We start from the raw sequence: 15,566 nt of genomic DNA on the forward strand, positions 1-15,566 counted from the left end.
TTTACTATGAATACATTTACATCCCATTTATCTTTAAATGTTTGAAGTTGAGCAGTGTTAATCACTAGTATTCATTTAACCTGTTCATCTTTCAGTTTCAGTGTAATTGCTACATAACTTCAGAGTCATGACCTGTGTAATTAAGGTGTACTTGCTCTCAGATACTTGGTCATGTGATTATGAAAGTTGATATTTATTGCTGTTAACAATTTGGATTTCTTACTGTTTTAGATAAGCAAAGTCTGGGATCTTTGTAAGAGATAGAATAGTTTAACCAAACTCTACATCAAAGATAGGGTTCAAATGCCTATTTTTCCTAATGTGTGCAATTGCCTAATGTCTGCATTCAACATTAGTTAATTTTTAGATTATAACACCATAATGATTATCTATTTTTTAACAATTTGGTTTTGCTGTGTATGTGTGAAGCAAATTCCTCCTACTTTGCTTCAAATTTATTTTTTAGTTTTATCTAATCCTTGTTTGACTTTTATTTATTATTGACATTATTCTGAGTGGCCAAAGGAAACTTTCTGTGTAGTGAATGTCTGGTTCAGTAACTGGAGAGGACCATGATTGTTTGCATTTTTCTTAACATTGTTGTATAAGAAAAAGTGAAAATTAGTTCAAAATCTAGATTCAGACACTAATCTCAAGTACTCAGTAAAAAGGTCTAAAAAGCTATACTTTATTCAAGAGAAAGTGCTTTATTAATATTGACTATGTTGCAAAATATTTTTTGTCATAATTTAAGTTTCCAGAGTCCTTCTAGATTAATATGATTGGTTTTTTTTTATAGCTTATTCATCTATTTATCTTAACTGGCTATTTATAAAATAGTTTGAAATAAAATAGCTGTGATCCTAGAATGTTAGAATTCTGTAATTTTATTGTACCATAAGCTTGAAAAAATGCTATAGATATATTTAGTATTATGAATGGCGTTCTGACACTGTCATAGATGAGGGTTTGTTCATGCCCCAAATCCATGGAATGGCTGCCTGCTGTGTGAGGTCCTTGCTCAAAGGAGAGCATGCCACCAGTTACACTTGGAGTCAGGGAAGAAAAGGAGAGCTCTATCAGAGAGAAGCAGACCACCCTCTTCACTTTCCATGGACTTAAATGTGGGTTAGGTCTGGTCCAGAATTGAGAATTAAAGCACATACAACATTACCTTCTGAGGAGATTAAAAATTCTGTAATAAAGAAACCATTGTGTCAGGATTTATTCTCAACAAAGTGCCTGTTTAACCACTTTTCTTTCTAAAGCCTCAAACATTGTCTTGCCCATTTGTATAGACTGCATGTGGTGTCTTCACTGAGCTGACTTGCTTCCTTCAATGTTACCTGTAGTGAATATTGAAAAAATATTGAAAAGAGAGAAGCAGAAGCCCCATGTGGAGATGTATCAATAGTAAGATTCAGTGGTTTAACAGGCTAAATTGATAGGAGTTCCAGCTGTGAGTTGGAATGTAAAACTACACAGCCTATTTAGAAAGAATTCCAAACAAACTACCTGCTCTTTTTAAGGAAAATTCTATGTCCTTTGTAAGACACAGAGTTTCCAGGATATACTTCTAGAAAGCCTTTAGTTCTTGTGGGAGCTTCAAATACTGATGCAAAGTTTTTCAAGACAAAATTATTTTTATAATTCAGTAATATTATTTGAAAAGTCTACTGCTTAGTTGTTAGCTGCATATTGAAATTGCACTGTGGGCTCTTTTTTGAAGAGGAATTCAGTTATTCATGTTCTTCAAGAGACTTTGTCCATGACTGTTTGCTGTTCTTGCTTCATCTGGATTCTCATATTAAGAGTCAGGAAGAACATGAAGAACTTATTCAAGTACAACTGCTTTGCACTGTCAGTTCACTTACACAGAGTATGTATGTGAAGAGTTCTATCATGATATATTTAACTTTTCCTGCAAGAGGGAATGATACCAAAGAACTATAAAGCAGGAAGTGGTCATTAAACTGTAGATACAATTATCTGAGTTAATTTGAAATAGAAATAAGTTTAGGGAAGGTGATAATTCTCACTAATAACACTTTCAAAGCCTGCTAATTTGTACTAGCAGAAAAGGAGAAGTATTCACCTATCTGCCATTGCTGAAGGAGCAGCATATGTGGAATTCATAGCTATTTTAAAGAAATAATTATGGAAGCACATAAATGTGGGAGTGCATAAATATGTCATATATATAAATTAAAAATATAGGCAGTTTGCCATATTTGCTTCCTAACAAAAGGGATTATTTTTCATTGAATTAAAAATAAAAGAAAAAAAGAGCTTTATTTCATTGTTCCTTTTTTTCTTTTGTTAAATATGATTGTTCTCTCCATCATATTGCCAGGCATATATACTTGACTGTGTAAGGTGTCACTAAGTCTGTTGCTTTTTTTTACCCTTAGTCTATTCTATATTGAAATTCATTAAACAAGCATACTGACATACATATAATTTAAAAAAAAATGATAGGTTTTCTTACTATTCTGTGCATCTATTGCAGGCAGCTGTTGCAATTCCAGGAGCATCTGGGTAATGCTCATAAGTGGTATGGTTCAGTTGTAGGCAGTCCTTTGAGGAGCTGGGAGTTGGAATCCATGCTCCTTATGGAGCCCTTCCTGCTCAACATATTCTATGATTCTCTATACATTTTACATTTTATCTGAGAGTTGTGCTGCTGTGACTACAGGCAGCAAGTTCATGTAAAGTTGAGGAATGTTTATGTGAGACTCAATACAGCAGTAACTACATGATAAGCATCTCAATTTTTCTATTACCATTATGTTACATTTCATTAGAGTTGGATCTTCCATTTTTCTCAGACAATTTCAGTAATGAATGATGACGCAGATGATGTAAATGGTGTAATTCTGTTGATTTCAATTTAGTGCCATCTGCATGCAGACCCCAGGCTTATTGTGGTCCTGTCACATTTCCTCCCTTTTGGTCCCGTGTTGATGTTGATATTGTGTCTTATATTTATAAATAACTTGTGAACACTTAGTGCCATTCGTCTTCAGACAATTTACAAGTGTTAATTGATGAACATGCTCAGCACCTCTGGGCTGTAGATAATTTCTTATTTTCATTAGCTAGTCCCTTAATGAGGCTGTGACATTAGTACAGATTTTTGAACACAAAGAGGCATAAATAACATCTAATTGAGACTTGTAGGAAACAAAATTCTCAAAATGAAGTCACTTTATGATATTTGAATATTATTTAACATTGTCTTTGAGAACAGAAGTCTTGGTAAAGTAAAATAGCTTGAAAGTGCCATTTGGATTGTTTCTACTATGTCCCAAATTTGTTGGGAAACAAATATTTAGTATAGTAATATCTCATAATAATCAATTTTTATTAAAATAATTAAAATATGATAATAGGATTTTATTTTAAAAACCCTTAATATTTTCAGACATTCAATATTTGTGTAAGAGACATTAGTATCATTCACTTGGCTAGAAAAATTTTGAAAATTAATGATTTTAATGCCTATTTGCATTTCCTTATTGCAACTATAACTGTCTATTTTTTACCAAAAACTTGTCTTTTCTCTGTCACAATTTTTAAATCCATGACCAAAGTTGCTCTAATCACAGTCTTTACAGAGAGAATTATTTTTTGAGAAATTAAGGGAAAGAGTAGGCAAAAACAATTGGACAGAGGAGTTCAAGTGACTTGTTGTTGTGCAGGGAAGGCTAAGCGTAAGTGTTAAAAAAACCTAACTTTTTTTGCAGAAGCTTAAATTATAGTAGACCCACAGAAATTACTGGTTAAACTGAAACAATGAGGGTTAATTGAATAAAGAAATGGAGAGGAAAGCTAGATGTATTCTTCAAGCCTTAGTACTGGGGAAGACCTTTAATATTTTCACTAGTGGCCTTGGCATAGAGAACAAGAAAGCTGTAATTAAATACATTGGTTTCACAAAGTTGGATACTTATCAGCACAGGGGAGCAATGGGATACTGCACAATAGAGAGCCGGATGACCTTCTGAACTCCTGCAGTGAAAATGAGTGTGATAAAATACCACTAAGTGTAAAATCAGGAATTTAAGAACTAGTAAGGCTTTCTTCTCTGAACTACAGGCCAGGCAGGGACTCCTGTGTGATCAACAATCCTGAATTCTGCTTTCTGTAGCAGGGTAACTGAGTCCAAGCTGCTTATTAGGAGCAGTTTTTGCTCCATGCTGTTCTCCTACACGGTGTGCTGGCATTGTCTGGGAGATGCTGGTTAGCAAGGGCTGACTGTGCCAGCAATCATAGGAATTAGCAGGCAATCCTGGGCCAGCACCTGGCCCTGTGACAGGGTTATGTCTTGCTAGTATAGGCATAGTCTCAAAGAGCAAAATCGATTTGGTCCTGAAAAATTAAAGCAGAGAGTATGTGATTGGTTTCTATAAAAACATCAGGCAGCAAACACTGAGGAGAGAAAGGAGCTATCTACACTTTATGATGATACTGGTACAAGAATAAACAGCAATAAACTATTTTGGAATATGTGAGCACTAGAAATTGAAGGGCATTTTTTCCATTGTAGCTGTAGAACTTGGAAAAGCATTTTGACAGATAATGGGCTCGTTATTTATATTAATAATTTTAAGAAAGTTTATTATATTGTGAAGCTCAAAAAATATATTTTCTTTGAAACAGCAGGTAACTGGAAGCAATCCATGAGGTTTCTTACTATCCAGTGTACTTAATGAGCTTAAGTTTCCTAAGAAAAGTGCAGGAACTGTGTGCTCAGTTCTTTTGCTTTTCTGAGACTGTTAAAAATCTGAAAATTTGGTGCAAATGTAGCTTGGTCAACTGTACATTCTCACTATACTGAGTAATTATTCAGATTTCCAAGGTTAGAACAACTTTTGTGAACAGTGTTGTAAATTGTTCACTTAGAGCAGATTTATTTCATGCCAAATCCAGAGCACTTATTTAATAAACCTTCATGGTCCTCTGGAGTAGTGTGTAGGTTTATGAATTCCATCTTGGAAGTGGTGCAGGTGCTTTTGTTGAGACATAGGACTGACCAGTTTGTACTATGTCCAAAGCACACCTAATGCCACAATAGCCATTTTCTTTCTGGAAGTCTGTACACCATTCCAATTCTTCATAAAAACTGATGAAGGAGCTAAGTAAGGTCAATATGTCACTGTGTGGGAATTCTGCACTGTTTTCATTGGCATGGACTGGACAGTTTTGAGTTGTGCCTGTGCCATAATTAAAAAGCCCAAATGATTGCCTCTACAGACCTTAAATATCAGATATTAACTTAATATAAAATATCAGACTACTATTAATATTGAACGAATTACAATTATTATTATTAATGATATTATTCTTCATATTAAACATCAGAATATCAGATATTTTATGCATGAACTTCTTTTTATACAAATACTTTAGGAAGTATGTGCTTTGGCTTACATTAATGCAGCTAGATTAGTGTTCTAACAGTTTTTAGTCCTACTTCCTACTGTGCATGTAGAGTGGTTGAAAAAAATGTATGAACAAAATTGCTAGTATATGTCTTAAGGATAGTAAAAGGGTGATGCAAAAAAGATACCCTGTCCATTAGAAGAAAGCCACATTAGAACAAAAGTGTACCTTTTAAAAATTAAAATTATGTAATTTTCTCTTATGCTTGAAAGACAGTGTCATGTAAATATATTCTGTATCATATGCATGCACAATAAGTGATGCACTTATTTCACTCTGACTTGGTTGTTTATGGCCATTATAACTTTTCATTATAACTTTGGTGATGTATCCATTCTCTACAAAGTCAAGAGCAAATATAATCACTCTCCCAGAACAAAGAATTTTTGTAGTGCAAATACACATATCCCTTAAAATATATGTAAAGATATTTGTCTCATATCAATATTATAGACTCTCCCACTTTTCTTAGCTGGTATTGGAATTCATGTGATATTTAATACAATTTTGTGGGATAGGTATCCATATGTCATTACAGATAAAAGACAAATATTACAGCAGTTTTGGCATTCAGTCAAACTGATCATAATATAGAAATGAAAGTCAGTACCATAGCACAGACTAGTGGCATAGCAAAATAGTGAAAAAAATAGGTAATCTTTATCAACTTTTATAAAAGTCACAAATTCAGAGATTAACTTTGCTCATGAACTGTACTTCATTTGACTAAATGCATTAATGTAACAGAAGGAAATGGAAAGGGGACTTGTCTGAACAGTCAGAACAGTAAAAAGAGATGGAAGAGTTTCTGTTTCATTAAAGTTATAACCAGATTCTGCTGCTTACAATGTGTGAGTATAAAGATTTATTCCATTCACTCCAAAATAATGATTTTATGTCTTTAAAATAGATCTCAGCAGCTGCAAAAGATGCATCTATATTCTGGACCCAAACCACTTGGATTATGTCTCTATAGAGAAATCATACAGACATTGCAAAAGCCTCCGTGTTTTCCAAAATTAGAAATGTTGGCTATGGATAGCATATGCTATATATAAATCTTCCACAGTCATAGACACTTTCATGAAAAAGCAATGTCAACCCAGAAATTGTTTTAAAGGAAACAACTTACAGAAAAGAGCACAAATTTTCCCTCACCAGTAGTGGAAGTCAGTACTCTTGGTTGTAAGAGAAAACATAGACTTCACATGGGCAGAGCAAAAGGGAATTACTGTTTATTTTTTTTTTTTTAGTGCAAACATGAGGCATGTTTAGATAGTGTATAGAACCAAGTAGACAAAATTCTCTGTTTTAGCTAACTTCTAGAACTCTTCTAGTCTGATTTGAGAAAGATTGATTTCTAGCCAATTAATAGTGTACTAAAAAGTTTTACTTCTGACAGGGATAATTACAACATTTATATTTTGCTGGAATATTTTGAGAGATCTTAATGTATTCTGAAAAAACCCAATAACTAGAAAAGCAGTTCCATCTCATTTTCTGGGGAGATGATGTTCAAAGGGGTCCTCACAGTTCCAGACCCAGGACACTCACTTATTCAACTTAGAGTTCCTTGGGAACTGTGATTCAATGACGTTTTTTACTGGTAACAAATTAGGGGAAAAAAAAAGACTAGCAGTAAGGTGTTTGTAATCATGATTAGTGACCTTGATGACCCAAGCAGAGTCTTTCTACTCTTCCTTTTATGTCTTCCTTCTTCTCAGTGCTATAGTTTTATTACCTTGTATAATTTTTAAAGAATTGTATCTTGCATGACATATGAGAGCCAAAAAAACCAACAAAGACATGAAATTTACTTAAGATTACTAACAGCAAGCACAGCAGTTAATATAATGCTAATATATATTAGATGCTTCTGGCAAGCAGGTGAACTCTAATAGATTTGCTGAAATACTACTGAAATGGAAGCCTTCCACTACAATTTTTCACCTCAGCACATCTGTAATTTGATGTTCTAAAGACTGATGAAGATTTGGTATAATTATTTCTTGGATTGTAGTGTCAAAGCTATCAAACTCAGGCTTATGCGTAATCAAATATACTGAGCCTTTTAATCTAATCTTAAATAAAATCAGGTTTCCATTTTCTTCTCAGGATTTAGTGTTAGACCATCTGTAACTGTACTTACAGAAACAGTGAATGGTGTTTTTTAAGATAGTTGTCTTTTCAAATGATCTATCTGAAAATAATAAAATGAACTTTATTAAATTGTGTTTTGTTTTCACTTGAAATATCTGTGGATATAATTTACTGATAAATATATTTCCCATTTATTGAAGTTAAAGTAGTATGTCAAATATGTTTTGAAAAATTTTATCTAAGAACAAAAAGATTAATATCTTTTTTAGTACAATGCAAAGAAGTGATATTTTCGTGCATTATTTATTTCTGGTATGTAGATGTGAAATGGCTGATTACTCTAGGTTTTGCAGAATTTGTTTTATGGGCCCATGTAATACTAAGTGCTAGTAATATGTGATGAAAGCTGCTGGGCAGTGTTAGAAGTGGGAGCATATTATGGATAATCTTGTCAAAAACAGTGAAGAAATCAAAAGTGAATTAGGACTTACTAGTTCACTCTGTAGAATTAACCTTTGAGAATGGAAAGCAGATGGAGGCTTTAAGGTAAATCTGTCTAATCCAAAACTGGAATACTTCTTTTCAGTGTGAAAATATAAAGAGTTATGAAAACAGAAATTATTGTTTGAAAACATGGATGGAAGGGGTAGTGTGAAAATGTCAGCAATGTTTAGTATGCTCTTTTCAGCAATGAGAAGCTGATTTGAACCGAGCTGCAGCAATGCCTGCTGTATGCACTAGGTGGTGTTTCAGCCTTTCCTATGGAAAAGCACATCCCGATCCACTGCCACTGGCACCTGGGGTTCTGGTTTTGAGCTGGTGCTTAACATTGGGGAGGAGATTTTTTCCCCGTTTTCCTTTTCAAATTGGCAGTGTTCTCACGTGGAGGATTGACACCCACAAACTGCAACACTGATTTTTGTGTACAAATATGCTCATGACTGTTTTTTGGAGGGTGGTTAGGAGAGCTGCAAATGTGTGCAGTAGTGTGCCTACCCTGGAGTGCAGATTTCTGATGTAAAGTGTTAGTCCTTTTTTATTTCTGTTTTAGAAGGGAAAATTCTATTTTCTCCTTGCAGCATTGTCGAAATGCATGCATTGAGCATGCAGTCTACTCTCCTGGTCTTTGCTTCTCTGCAGTGCTGCTGCCACAGTCCCAGTAAAGGCTCTGTCCTGGAGGGATGTGCAGGGACAGACCTGCCCTGCATGTGTGTAGCTGCTGAGCACTCTGTCCCAGGCTCCTGGGGGCAGAAGGAGAAATCCTGTCCAGAACATTCCACCTTCCTGTCTGTGCTCTCAGGACACCATCTTACAAGAGTCTGTCATTTAATTGAGAGGTCTGCACTACAAATTACCAGTATTTTCTAAATTGCAAGAATGCTTCTACATGCTGCCATAAGATGGGGAAAGCAATTTTGCCCAGTACTGTCTGAAGGCTTGTAATTTTTGTGCTCACTGGAAGCATTTCTGTCTGTGTGACAGTTCCCATTCTTCTCACTCTGTGTGATTATTTGAAGCTAAAATTATGTTAGGGTTAACACTGTGAAATGCTGTATATTGAAGTTATGTTGAAAATAAGGCTTTATCTGAAGTGTGGCCTGTAATTATCATTAAATGCTTCTAGAAAAGCAGAAAAAAATCTGCACAATTCATAAACCTATGCATTTTAAATGGCATGTATTTGATTTTGTTTTTCAATCTGAAATACTCTAAATAGACTTTTCAGGAATCAGATTAGGTTAAGAGTACTCTTCCTGATTCTACTTTTAGAGGAGGTGATAGGAAATCATATTAATTCAGAGGAAACTCTTATTCTGCTGAATCCATGAGAATAATACTGGTCATCCTGGAATTATGACTGTCAGGCAAGGAAAAAGTTGCCCACGTGTTTTGACTGTAGTATCTAATTTTTGTGATATTTTGACATTTACTAAAAGAAGTGAAAATAACAAATGAGAACTGTGGGGGATTTTATCTCATTTGTCATTCAGGTTGTTATATATTTTGTATACTTACATAATTGTTTCACATCTGGTTCTTTCATTGCTCTGACACATACATGGAAAGTTTAGAACTACTTTCAGCTGTGTACAGACCTAGCAGAAATATTAAAGCCTTTTAATTTCTATTGATTAAAGAGGGCAAAAATATTTTTGTCTTGGGTTCTGAAATTTCACTTTGGTGCTTTCTCATGTATTTTCTAACTTAATTAGCAAGGGTAAAACAGACCAGTTCTTAAATTTGTATTTGAATGATGTCCAGGCCTGAAGCATACACAGTTTTGACCTTTAAACGTCCTCTAAGGGCATTCTCTAACATATCTCAGAGAGAAAGCTGCTACCCAGGGAGTCTCCTTTTTTTTGCCCTCAGTGCTTTGGTGGTTTCTTTTGTCTTATTGAAGCAGACATGAGTTCTCATAAATGATATCAGTCCTATAAAAAGATAAGAAGGATGGGTGTACCATCCTTTACTAGGATGGGGTGTACCACCACCATTAAATGGGCAAGTGATGCCTCTTTTCTTGCCCCAGCCCAAGAGTTTGTGGTTGAGGCAGTTGGTGACTTTAGTTTGAGTATGAACCTTGCATCCAAGTAGCCTTCTATATGAAGCTCTCACTGAAAGATTTTTGTGAGACTTGACTAGAGAGCATGGCCCAAATTATCTCTTAGATAGCAGCCTGAGGAATGAAAGCAAGATACAGATTGCAACTTCTGAAGCCTTTTCTGCAGGACTGAGCTAAATGCATTGTGGAGGTAGAAATTACATCTTCCTTATAATTCCATGGAGCTGGCTGCATTTAAAAGAGTGATGAACACTGATGTAAGCTTCTGCATGTCCTATACTCTAAACCTTTGGAAAAAAGGCAGTTTGCTGTAGGATTAGACTGGAGAAATGATAACTAGACATTCAAGGATTGTATAGTAAAATTGGTACAATTTTTGTCTGTGAACTCATACAAAAATCTATAAAGGGAAGAGAAAGAAAAGGAAGCTAAGGCTTAGGAAAAATGAAGATTAATGAGTGAAGGGTGGAACTTGCATTGAATCAATACTATTTACATTCCAAAGTTTGGATTTACACAATAATCAGTTTGAATGGTCCAATGTGTTCATGACTGGTGTGTTGTATTTGATTCACTGCATTGATTTATTCTCATATAGCATGATAACTGAATGTTCTCATGAAATTAACTTACAGATAGTTGGTGTTGTTGATTTCCTGAACTGCCATGTGACTAAGGTGATCAGAAACATAAGCTTTGCAAAGAAATACATTTTAGAATATTTAGAAAAAATTTGTTTCTATTTGCAGGATTACACAGCTGGGAAATTATAATAATTTTAATAATTTAGTAAGGATATAGTGAAAGCTAAATTGTGGGTGTGAAGTAGAGACAAATACCACCTTATAAATTGTGTTATTTTAGTTATAAAACAGCTTTAATTTAAAATTACTTTGAAATTGAAGTCACTTCTTGAAGTCAGCATCTTCATGTAAGCATCAGATATAGACCACCATGAAAGTAAATCTGCAGAGCATTTTGGAGAATTACAAAATTACTTGCTTGCAGCAGCAGATGACCTTTTCTAAAGTTCCTTACTCTTAGTGAGAGAATTAAAATGGATTGAAAATTTAATAATTTTAAATTAATTTTTTCTATTATCCTCAAATTATTGTGTTAATTTTCAAAGCTTATATTTATTACCATTGGAACCTCAGTATTAGAACCTTTGCATTTATATTGCTAGTATCTGTTTTTCTCCCTTGTATTACAAATAATGGAAAAAAAAAGACTGAAAGCATTTTTGTTTTTTTTTTCCTTTAAACTAGTTATTCCGAGGTTGTACAGACATATTTTATTGTATGGTAGCTAAGATATTGTAATTTTAATAGAATTAAAACTGTAGTTTTTCTACCTTTGGTAATGGTAATAGTCAATTGATGTGTGCTTGCTGAAAATGTTGTATTCAGTGTCTACAAGCTAATGGATTTTACATTTAAATATGTCTGAACAGGTAATGTGGGTATGTAACTTGTGCCGAAAACAACAAGAAATCCTCACAAAATCAGGAGCCTGGTTCTATAACAGTGGATCACACGCACCACAGCAGCCAGACCAAGAAGGAATTAGAGCTCTGAGGAATGAGGAAGCACCTCAAGAGAAAAAAGCAAAACTGCAGGAGCACCCGCAGTACCAAGCACCACCAGGTGACATATCCACACAAGCTTTGGACAAAAACAGATCTCAAGGGCTCACGAGACAAGACTCCATTAAGAATGGTTCAACAGTAAAGCATCAAGTAACAAGCGACACATCAGACAGGTAAGAAAGTATTTAATGATTATCCTGATAAGATCTGATTAATTTATGCTATGAATTTGATTTTAGCTTTTAAAGTTTTGTCTATTTTTTTATTTTTTGTTTTTTTTTCCTGTAGCCTATAAAATATATACTAGGTATTTGGAAGCAGCACTGAGAAGTCTTTTGTTGGTTTCAGATGGTCATAGCCAGTGTGTGCTCTTCATTTCTTCTCGCTGAAAAAATGCGGTACATGCCAGTTTCAGTGTGACAGAGTTTGTCCATGTGCTTGTGACTTTGTCAAATTACAGTCATTGTTCTGTGCAGAATGTTACCATATTTCTTTCGTGGTCACTAACTTTATAGCAAATCAGAAATAGGACTCAAGAAGGCAGATTAATGGAAGACAGCATCTGTTCAGACTACTGATTAAAACATCTGGTTGTACTTGCAGTATATAGTATTGAGAATGGTGAAATCTTTGAGTCTTTTCACGGTTTCTCAGTTTCTTTCTGTTAGTTACTGTCATTAGTAGAAATACTTTCCTTTCTTGGTTTACCTTAGTGTTACTTGTGCTGTTTGAAACTGTAACTCTATCAGTGCTAATGTAGTAAAAGGCGGTTCAGCCAGAGGCTGAAGCAGGAACTTCCATCCCTTTTTCTTGATGTGATTGAGTAAAAGGCACCAGAAAACTCTCAGCCTCAGTGGCCAGGTTTTATGGGAACACAAAAAAATAAAAAATGGTTTCATTGAAGGAATTTAATTTTTTCATAAAGAGCACTGGTATAGAACTTTAAATATGATGGGAAGAGAAAGATGAGAGTGAGGTTGCTCAGGTGTTTCCATGGAAATGATATCTCACGTGTGTGTGAGAGACCTCTAGCTGCCTTGGAATTTGGCAGCCAGAGCAGTGTAATCTGGCAGCTTTTCTCTGCTGCCCAGATATGACCTCATTACAGCATTTATTCTGAGAGCTTGAAAAATGTTAGATGTGTATAGTATGTTTTACATTTAGTATACTAAAATAGTTTTCCTTTTTCCTCGCCTCTTGTATTCCACCATATTTTAGTTCCTGTTTTTGGTCTTACATGAGAAAAAACTGAATGCAATTAATCAAACCTTTTTTAGTTTGACTCATTCTGTCTATTGCTGTTTGCTCTGATTTTGGCTGAGTTCAGTACTTAGTTCTCCTGAGTGCTCCTCAGTTACATGTGTAATCTCTGGAAAACACAGCTGGCACCCTAACCTGAAAATAGAGAGCAGGAGAGACAGACTGATTCTCTTGTGGTTCATTTTTCCCCTTAATTTTTCCAGGAAATTAATATAATAGATAATGTGATAATAAGAAAATCTCAAACCCTTGTTAGCATGAACAATTTAACTCTGAAAGCATTTTCATATTATATGCATGCAGAAATATGGAGGGAGAGAGTCAATATATATTAATTATATTATATACAAATATATAATTGAGATATGCAATACACCTTCACCCTAAGTAGAGTTAAATGATAAACATGGACAGTCTGCAGTAATATTTTCCATCAGGAAGAATTGTAGACTTTGTGCCTGAAATCAGAACTGTTTTGTTGATATTGATCACTTGTACTTGATATATTATTTAAGTTCAGATAGTTTTTTCAGCCATTAGCCTCTTCAAGTATTATTTGGATAATAATACTGATGTTCTCTAATTACTATATACAAGCATGCTTAGAATATGATATATGCTACTGAAGGATATAAGGTCTTTTGAATAATTTTACTCCCTAATGTTCCTCACATAGACTGTTTTTTCTGGACCTAATGAAAAAATTCTTCTGTGATGTCCATTCGAGGTCTTACTGGTCAAATGGGTCTTTAGAAGAGAATATCAACAGCTCTGAGAAAAAATACCCCAGAATTCAACGGTGGGGAGAGCCTTTAAGTGTAGATCTCTGTGTGCTGTGGGGCCATTGCTATTCTCATCAGTAATACCAGAAAGGCTTAAAATTTGTGTTAGCTTTGGCTGGGGTAGAGTTAATTTTCTTCACAGTGGCTGGTATGGGGCTGTGTTTTGGGTTTGTGCTGAACCCAGGGTTGATCATATAAAGACTTTTTTGTTATTGCAGAGCAGGGCTTACACAGAGCCAAGAGCTTTTCTGCTTCTCATACTGTCAACCCTGGTGAGGAATTTGGGGGTGCATGGGAGGTTGGGAGGAGACAAAAACATGTCCTGAGATGAGACAGGTGATTCAAACTGACCAAAGGGATATTCCAAACCATGAGACATCATGCTCAGTAAATAAAGTGGGGTGAAGAAGGAGGAAGGGGGGACATTTTCTACTCTTAAACTAGGTATCTGAAGAAATTGAGCAATTGACAAGTATGTTAGACCATTTGTCTACATGGAGGAATTCTTTGAGAAATCTTGGCCATTCGAAATGTCAGAAATAATAAGGAAATAGACAAAAAAGTTTTTAAGAATTTAGAAGTGATTGTTGCTTGCCTTGCACAATGACAATAATGGAAGTAAGTAGAAAGTGAGACCTATATTTTGTGTCTTATTTTTCATCCCAAGAACACTAGTTTTGACACAAAAAATAATTTAAAATGGTAAAAACAATAACCACTTATGAAAAGAAAGGTATTGCTAAGACTTTATACAGTTGGGTTATGATTTGAATAGAAAGGAAAAATATATTCTTTTTGCCCAATGATTTTTGCTCTTTTTGTAGCTTCCATGGGTCTTGCAGCAATCATTGCTAAGTTCTTTGAATCAAGTATCATATGTCTTATCTTGGTCATCTGGAGACATGTTGGTCACAGAGTAAAGGGCAACATTCACTTCTTTAATCTCAAGATCATCAATGTCCTTTCTGTCTCATTCCTTACTGTGTCTTTTGTGGTTGTGCTTTTTTGTTTTTCCATCCTTAAGTAGTACTCACCATATTTTTTTCCTGTTTTCTTTACTAGTATTATTCTTCATTAAAATTTTATTGTTTCAGCCATTAGACTAGTATTCTGTTTCCTTGATGTAAGCAACAGTTGCATTTTCAATTGATAGATCCCAGCCTGTTTAGACAGATGGATAGGTACCTTATTATAGATCTTCTCTGACTGATCTGTACTTTGTTGTCTGAAGAAGCCTGGGATGATTTTGGATTGCACATTCTCCAAGGCCATGCTTCTCATGTTGGATCCATTACAGAAAAAATAAAATGTAAAAAAAAGTTCAATAGTAAGTTATACTTACCAAGAGCAGAACAGTTTTTCATTACTGTTTTTCTGTAGTGCATATAATGGAATCATAGCATCACTTAGACTGCAACCTTAAAATCATTTAGATCCACCCCACCTGCCATGGGCAAGGACACCTTCCCCCGGAGCACTGCTCAAAGCCCCATCCATGCCTCCATTTCCAGAGATGGGGCATCCAGAGCTTTTCTGGTCATCCTGTTCCTGTGCCTCACTACCCTCACAGTAAAGATTTTCTTCCTTATATCTAGCCTAAAACTACCCTCTTGCAGTTTAAATTCCTTACCAAAGTGTTGACAATCTGTCCTTTTACTGCTTTTTATATAGAAAACCTGTGGGTAAGGCAGGGGCATCAGGCACATGTGTGTGATGCACTAAATGACCATGGTGTGTTTGACATTGTTTGGGGTGGGACAAATGTAATTTGTCCCACATGGAGGTTTTGAGCTAAGCACAGTTGAACTGTAATCATATGTAGTGGTTT

General features: G+C 35.0%; 1 protein-coding gene across 1 annotated transcript in view; it reads left to right on the forward strand.

The window, feature by feature from the left end:
• The window catches only part of RIMS2 (regulating synaptic membrane exocytosis 2), a gene marked incomplete at its 5' end in the record, with an annotated part of 445,281 nt that overhangs the window by 101,743 nt on the left and 327,972 nt on the right, over positions 1-15,566 (forward strand). The window contains one exon of the mRNA XM_079301387.1: positions 11,562-11,869. Within this exon, the coding sequence (XP_079157513.1) occupies positions 11,562-11,869 (308 nt within the window). The remainder of the gene's footprint in view (positions 1-11,561; positions 11,870-15,566) is intronic.

The sequence above is a fragment of the Erithacus rubecula genome (assembly GCF_903797595.1).
Source record: "Erithacus rubecula genome assembly, chromosome: 3".
Taxonomy (NCBI): domain Eukaryota; kingdom Metazoa; phylum Chordata; class Aves; order Passeriformes; family Muscicapidae; genus Erithacus; species Erithacus rubecula.